The sequence below is a fragment of the Nansenia antarctica genome (genome assembly GCF_963989245.1).
Source record: "Nansenia antarctica genome assembly, chromosome: 13".
NCBI lineage: Eukaryota > Metazoa > Chordata > Actinopteri > Argentiniformes > Microstomatidae > Nansenia > Nansenia antarctica.
This window is the reverse complement of record NC_137683.1, coordinates 1,986,457-1,993,956: the sequence shown is the minus strand read 5'-3', so window position 1 is coordinate 1,993,956 and position 7,500 is coordinate 1,986,457. Positions and strand designations below refer to the sequence as shown.

At 44.5% G+C, this 7,500-nt stretch overlaps 1 protein-coding gene across 1 annotated transcript in view; it reads right to left on the bottom strand.

The window, feature by feature from the left end:
• col15a1a (collagen, type XV, alpha 1a) overlaps nt 1–7,500 on the bottom strand; it is a gene marked incomplete at both ends in the record, with an annotated part of 69,438 nt that overhangs the window by 33,807 nt on the left and 28,131 nt on the right. The window contains 5 exons of the mRNA XM_080544514.1: nt 1,435–1,470; nt 1,575–1,634; nt 1,770–1,895; nt 5,662–5,748; nt 7,431–7,500. The exon at nt 7,431–7,500 is cut by the window's right edge and continues 71 nt beyond it. Coding sequence (XP_080400640.1) covers nt 1,435–1,470; nt 1,575–1,634; nt 1,770–1,895; nt 5,662–5,748; nt 7,431–7,500 — 379 coding nt within the window. The remainder of the gene's footprint in view (nt 1–1,434; nt 1,471–1,574; nt 1,635–1,769; nt 1,896–5,661; nt 5,749–7,430) is intronic.

Here is a 7,500-nt window from a genome sequence, read left to right as displayed (position 1 = left end):
TATGGCAGTAAGAGTCCATGACAGTAAGAGTCTATGGCAGTAAGAGTCCATGACAGTAAGAGTCTATGGCAGTAAGAGTCCATGACAGTAAGAGTCTATGACAGTAAGAGTCTATGGCAGTAAGAGTCTATGGTAGTAAGAGTCTATGACAGTAAGAGTCTATGACAGTAAGAGTCTATGACAGTAAGAGTCTATGACAGTAAGAGTCTATGGCAGTAAGAGTCTATGACAGTAAAAGTCTATGGCAGTAAGAGTCTATGACAGTAAGAGTCTATGACAGTAAGAGTCTATGACAGTAAGAGTCTATGACAGTAAGAGTCTATGGTAGTAAGAGTCTATGACAGTAAGAGTCTATGGCAGTAAGAGTCTATGACAGTAAAAGTCTATGGTAGTAAGAGTCTATGACAGTAAGAGTCTATGACAGTAAGAGTCTATGGCAGTAAAAGTCTATGGCAGTAAGAGTCCATGACAGTAAGAGTCTATGGCAGTAAGAGTCTATGGCAGTAAGAGTCCATGACAGTAAGAGTCTATGGCAGTAAGAGTCCATGACAGTAAGAGTCATCTCACTGTGCTAAGGATGTGAACAAGAGGCATTCTAGACAATGAGACAGGTGTGTTGAACTTGTAACACAGTCAATAGTGAGATGTGTAAGCCACACTTCACACCAAGGATCTAGGTACACCTGGACATTTTCACACATACAAGTGTACTGTATGTCAAGAAAGTGCCAAAAATGTGAAAGGGATGTTAAGAGACTGCAGACGTATGTGGCAGAGTCTGGTTAGAAAGTCCTCAAGTAGGGCAATGTAATTTTTCAGTTTTTTCCAGATTATGAAAATGCGAACATCAGAACATGCTAAAAACATATAACTATACATAATTATATGATCACACAGTACTTGCTTTTGAACACGTCCTAAAACGTATGTTTGTTTACAAACAATGTATCACGTACCCAGTAGCCTATGGCAGATGAGACAGTGAATCCAATTCACAAATTATTGTAATATAATTATTGTATATAATATATTAAGTATTTAGTGATCCTAAAACTGTTGTTTGTTATATCGAGTGGACTAATCAACACTTCGACTTTCGTAACATGCAAAAAAATGGAAAACACATTAAAAAAGCTGCTTTTTGCTCAGTTGCGCAACTTGAGAACTGCCAAAATGCGGCCTCACCAGACCGTGTTACATATGCATATACCACAATGTTGATGTGGATGTTCAGGGTTCATTTTGAGTTTGTTGCCATTTTAAGAGTTTGTTTCCACCCATCTAAAGACCACATTTAGCATAGTCTGTTTATTTCAATTGTGAGAGTCAATGTCCATCACCCATCAAAATATGTCCTTTACAAGCCAAAGAAAGTCAAAGAAACAGACATTATTGTAACTGTTGTCAGTGCAGATGACACGAAAGAGGACCTACCTTTGGTCCTGGAGGGCCCGGGGACCCAGTAGGTCCCTAAAGAGCAAGAAGAAAACCACAGTTAATAACACAGTTAGTGACTTTATTACGCAATTCCTACATCTCAATAAGGAAATGTTTTAGACTGTTCTTAACCTTACCTGTGGACCTCTGGGTAGCACTGCCCCGAAGCCACTGAGTCCTCCAGACCCCTCCATATCCTACCAAACAACAAACAGTCAATGTACTGTAGTACTGGAAGTTTTGGCCACAAAATGGCCACTGCGCCTGCTGATCAAATAGTATTGTGAGCGGAGTGCGGGCAGGAGGCCAGAGGCAGGAGGCCAGAGGCGTACCTCCATGTCCAGGCTGAAGCCCGGCCCTGGAGGCCCTGGAGAACCCTGGCGTCCCTGAGGTCCTGGCCGCCCCTCCGCTCCCTCCAGGCCTGGGTGTCCTGGGGACCCTCGTACACCTAGCTCCCCCTGAGAGGAAGAGAGAAGGGGAAAGAGAGAGAGAGAGAGAGAAAGAGAAGGAGGGAAAGAATCCTCTATTCATCTGATCTGGTTAAATCTCATTCCTTTCTGGTGATGGTCAGCGTGAGGCAGGTGAGGCTGGGTGATGCTACGTCAGGATCTTACCTTTGGTCCAGCTGCTCCACTCTGACCAGCTTCACCCTGTCAAGGAAAATCAATGAACGATGAACTGACTGACTGACTGACTGCCATATGAAACAAACAATGCCTCTGTGCATTGTGGGTGGACGGCCTGCCCCCTCTATAGGGTCATACATGTCTCACCTTCTCTCCTCTATAGGGTCATACATGTCTCACCTTCTCTCCTCTATAGGGTCATACATGTCTCACCTTCTCTCCTCTCTCCCCTCTCGCCCCGGGGTCCTCATCCCGCCCGTCCACACCCTGCAACAACCAGACAGCAGTCAGGACCAGCAAGCTACTGTGCGTACTAGGAACATATAGGGCTGGTTTCACAGACAAGGCTTAAGCCTAGTCCTGGCCTAAATCACACTTTCAATCTAAAAGCTCCATTGAAGATGCTTTTTTGTCTAGGATTAAGCTTAAGCCTTGTCTGTAAAAACCGGCTCCTAGTGCGCAAACTAAGAAACAATGTACAATGTACAAACACACAATGTCTAAAAGCAAGACACCCCAGGCCTGGAATAGTAAACGCAACACCTGAAAATGAAATGAAGTACAGATATGGATGTAAGCAGAGGAAAGACTTGGGGATGTGTCTGTTTCCCGCCCAGTGTGTGTGTCTGGTATGACCAGTGTGTGTGTCTGGTATGACCAGTGTGTGTGTCTGGTATGACCAGTGTGTGTGTCTGGTATGACGTCATTCCTGCTGTCAGTTTCTACCTCCATGCATACAGAGTGACTGATCCATCAGATGGGATGCCAAATCTCAACCTGCTAACATACAATCCATGAATCCAGCTCATTAAATAGGAGTCAATGGTCTTCTTTCGCTATCAGAACTCATGATAGGGTAAACATTATGTGAGTACGGTAATCCATTCACACAATTAGTAAAAGCCTCCTATGGTACATTCTCAAGTCAAAAGGCAGATTTTCCCCCAACGATGCAGCCAGGAGAAACCATGTTTCATGAGAAGCACCTGTCCAGTGATGTTAATGCAGCTTGCTATGTCCAGTGATGTTAATGCAGCTTGCTATGTCCAGTGATGTTAATGCAGCTTGCTATGTCCAGTGATGTTAATGCAGCTTGCTATGTCCAGTGATGTTAATGCAGCTTGCTATGTCCAGTGATGTTAATGCAGCTTGCTACGTCCAGTGATGTTAATGCAGCTTGCTATGTCCAGTGATGTTAATGCAGCTTGCTATGTCCAGTGATGTTAATGCAGCTTGCTACGTCCAGTGATGTTAATGCAGCTTGCTATGTCCAGTGATGTTAATGCAGCTTGCTATGTCCAGTGATGTTAATGCAGCTTGCTATGTCCAGTGATGTTAATGCAGCTTGCTATGTCCAGTGATGTTAATGCAGCTTGCTATGTCCAGTGATGTTAATGCAGCTTGCTATGTCCAGTGATGTTAATGCAGCTTGCTATGTCCAGTGATGTTAATGCAGCTTGCTATGTCCAGTGATGTTAATGCAGCTTGCTATGTCCAGTGATGTTAATGCAGCTTGCTATGTCCAGTGATGTTAATGCAGCTTGCTATGTCCAGTGATGTTAATGCAGCTTGCTATGTCCAGTGATGTTAATGCAGCTTGCTATGTCCAGTGATGTTAATGCAGCTTGCTGAGCCCAAAGTGAAGAGCAGATTACTGTACTGCTGCTGCTTCACTGCCGGAGTCATGTCAGATCTTTGTCTCCTCTGGTCAATTACATAACCTTCTTACTGCCATTTCTGAAATGTGTCGGGTTCTTCTGAAAGAGGTTTAGAAGATGATCTGATATTCGTTACACTGCCACTCATCCCAGATTAAAATATCAGGAGATTATTGCGTTATGTGGGAACAGTGTTATTATTATAATAACACTATAATAACACTAATATGTATATTATTATACATCAGTGTATAGTATGTGAACATAATATGACCCTCCCTTGTGTAGTTCAGAGTTCACAGGGCTGTGGGTAATGATATCTGTCTGAGGTGTGAGGTGTGTGGTGTGTGCGTGTGTGTGTGTGTGTGTGTGTTGTGTGTGTGTGTGTGTGTGTTGTGTGTGTGTGTTATGTGTGTGTGTGTGTGTGTGTGTGTGTGTTGTATGTGTGCGTGTGTGTGTGTTATGTGTGTGTGTGTGTGTGTGTGTGTTGTGTGTGTGCGTGTGCGTGTGTGTGTGTGTGTGTGTGTGTTGTGTGTGTGTGTGTTATGTGTGTGCGTGTGTGTGTGTGTTATGTGTGTGTGTGTGTGTGTGTGTGTGTGTGTTGTATGTGTGCGTGTGTGTGTGTTATGTGTGTGTGTGTGTGTGTGTGTGTGTTGTGTGTGTGCGTGTGTGTGTGTTATGTGTGTGTGCGTGTGTGTGTGTGTTATGTGTGTGCGTGTGTGTGTGTGTGTTATGTGTGTGTGTGTGTGTGTGTTGTGTGTGTGTGTGTGTGTGTTGTGTGTGTGTGTGTGTTGTGTGTGTGTGTGTGTGTTGTGTGTGTGTGTGTGTTGTGTGTGTGCGTGTGCGCTCTCTGAGGAGGGGAGGCAGTGTGACGTATGTGTGGAGGCCAGACCACCCAGAGAGAGGTGAGGTCCAGAGATGTGTTTACAGTAGGGGACCAGCGCTGTTTAGCTGCTAATGAGCTTGGAACACCTCTTCCAGTCTTACAGTGGGGGTGTGAGTGAGTCTTGGACTGTACTGCCAATAACACTTTCCCTATTATTTGTGACAGCAGCTGGTGATAACGAGAACAAATTGGCAACCAATCAAAATGTGACTTTTATTCTGAACATTTTTAATAATGTCAGCGTTGTTGAAAATCAATGACACACTTGTTAGTCAAGCCAAAACATTGCAATGCAATGGATTCGGTGAGTAATGCCCACTACTACCAAGTCAGTGTAGAGTAGTAGGGTAGAGTAGTACTGTAGAGTAGTGGGGATTACTGCAATGTTTTTTCATGTTGTGTCTCAATGTTTTAGAAATGTTTTCATGTTAAAAACCCAATTCACCACAGAACAGCGAACAGTACTCTAAAGGTTGTCACGGCAGCAAGATTGGTGTTGTCATGAGAGTCCAGCGCAACCACTACTCTGGGTGCCCCTTGTCCGTTCAATCATCCACATAACCACTGACCCGTAGAACATTCTGGGCTTAAGCAAACAGAACAAATGTCAGGGTTGTGGGAGAATATGGGTTAGACAAAATGGTTTCCAGGAAAGTCATGTATCAGCCACTGCGTTGGAGCTGGTCCGTAGTGATGGTTTTAAGGTTAGAGTTGGGTTAACAAATGCTTGGCAGACACCTGCATCTCCATGACAACCATTATCTGGCGGTGCTTTGCTCTTCTAAGTGACTCACAAGCGCACACATACACGAACGTGCATACATGCGCACACACACGTACACACACTTGCACACATACACACGCACGCACGCACGCACACACACACACACACACACACACACACACACTGTTTTTGTATGGGTGAAAAGCACAGCGCAAAAGCAATGATGCCTAGAGTTAAGAAACATGGAGCTTGGAGAGAAGTTGTTGAGGAGAAAATGCTGCATTTCTTGGTTCATTGGATCAGTGACCTAATAGAACCAGGATGTAATACCTCTCCAGAACCAAACCCAGAGCCAGAATCTGTACCAGAACCTGATCCAGAACCAGAGCCAGAACCACTAAACCACTCCTCAACCATCTGAAAGAAAGGCCAGATGAGCAATGAAATAAAGACAATGCAACCCTCTCTCTGTTCTCCTCTCTCTGTTCAACCCTCTCTCTGTTCAACCCTCTCTGTTCAACCCTCTCTCTGTTCAACCCTCTCTGTTCAACCCTCTCTCTGTTCTCCTCTCTCTGTTCAACCCTCTCTCTGTTCAACCCTCTCTGTTCAACCCTCTCTCTGTTCAACCCTCTCTGTTCAACCCTCTCTCTGTTCTCCTCTCTCTGTTCAACCCTCTCTCTGTTCAACCCTCTCTCTGTTCAACCCTCTCTCTGTTCAACCCTCTCTCTGTTCAAACCTCTCTCTGTTCAACCCTCTCTCTGTTCAACCCTCTCTCTGTTCAACCCTCTGTTCAAACCTCTCTCTGTTCAACCCTCTCTCTGTTCAACCCTCTCTGTTCAATCCTCTCTCTGTTCAACCCTCTCTCTGTTCAACCCTCTCTCTGTTCAACCCTCTCTGTTCAACCCTCTCTCTGTTCAACCCTCTCTCTGTTCAACCCTCTCTCTGTTCAACCCTCTCTCTGTTCAACCCTCCCTCTGTCCAACCCTCTCTCTGTTCCTCTCTCTGTTCAACCCTCTCTCTGTTCCTCTCTCTGTTCAACCCTCTCTCTGTTCAACCCTCTCTCTGTTCCTGAATGTAGTTTTTAACACGTGCAATCGATGAATGTCTTGGAATCTGAGTTGCGAAATTCAATTCTGAGCCCTATACATGGACCTAACTGTGCTAATAGTTGGATAATTGGACTATAACCCTACAACTAAGTACTAGATGGATTACACACTTTTACCACTTAAGCGGGGTACACACATAAGGATTTTCTGGCCGATTTTGGTCCGATTTTCCCCCTTCCGACCAAAGACAGAAAACGCCCGATTATCAGATGGCTCTAAAGATTTTCCTATAACAAAATCCTGTGGTGTGAGGTGTGTTAAGAGTCAATCTCTCCCGACAACCTGCTCGGAAGATGGTTGTGGCCGGCAATCGTAAATGTCAAATGTGTTCAATACTTACGACCAGAAATCCTAGGGTTGGCAGATTTTTTGGTGGAATTAGCGGTTTTAGACTGTGGTTAGGGTGGAAAATGTCATTCCCATCTGGCAACCCTGCTCGCGAGTCCAACTATGACGTGGATGGAATGTAGCCAATCAAGAAGCGAGCTGACTTCTTATTTTCGTTATTCGGCACTTTATTTGCCCTGTCGCACATGGTTGTCTCGTACAGGTCAGTCAGGGTACTACGTTAGATAATAATAATAATAACTTTATTTGTATAGCGCTTTTCCTGCAAACGTTGCGTCTCAAAGTGCTTTAATCATTATATAATCTTAATTTAATTATTTTGTAATTTAAAGGCAATATTAAAAGGATGGGTTCACGCAAGATTTCTGGCTTGGGGAACGAGACTCTAGAGAGTCTGAGTCTGTCGTAACAAAAATCTTTATGTCTGTGGGGTGCTGAAATGGGAAAATCGGCGCACACCACACACAATACGATCAAGGCTGTTCAATCCAAGATTTTGTATCTTCATGTGTGGGGTCTGTCTCAGATAAGATTTCGGTTAAGATTTTGAAAATCCTTATGTGTGTACCCCGCTTTACTGGCATTAACTACATAAGTGAGAGTGATTGGATAGGAAGAAAGTTCAACTCTATGGTTACTCACAGGCAGTCCAGGTTTCCCCGTCTCCCCATCCTTCCCATCCTTCCCAGGGGTCCCAGGGACTCCAGGTGGC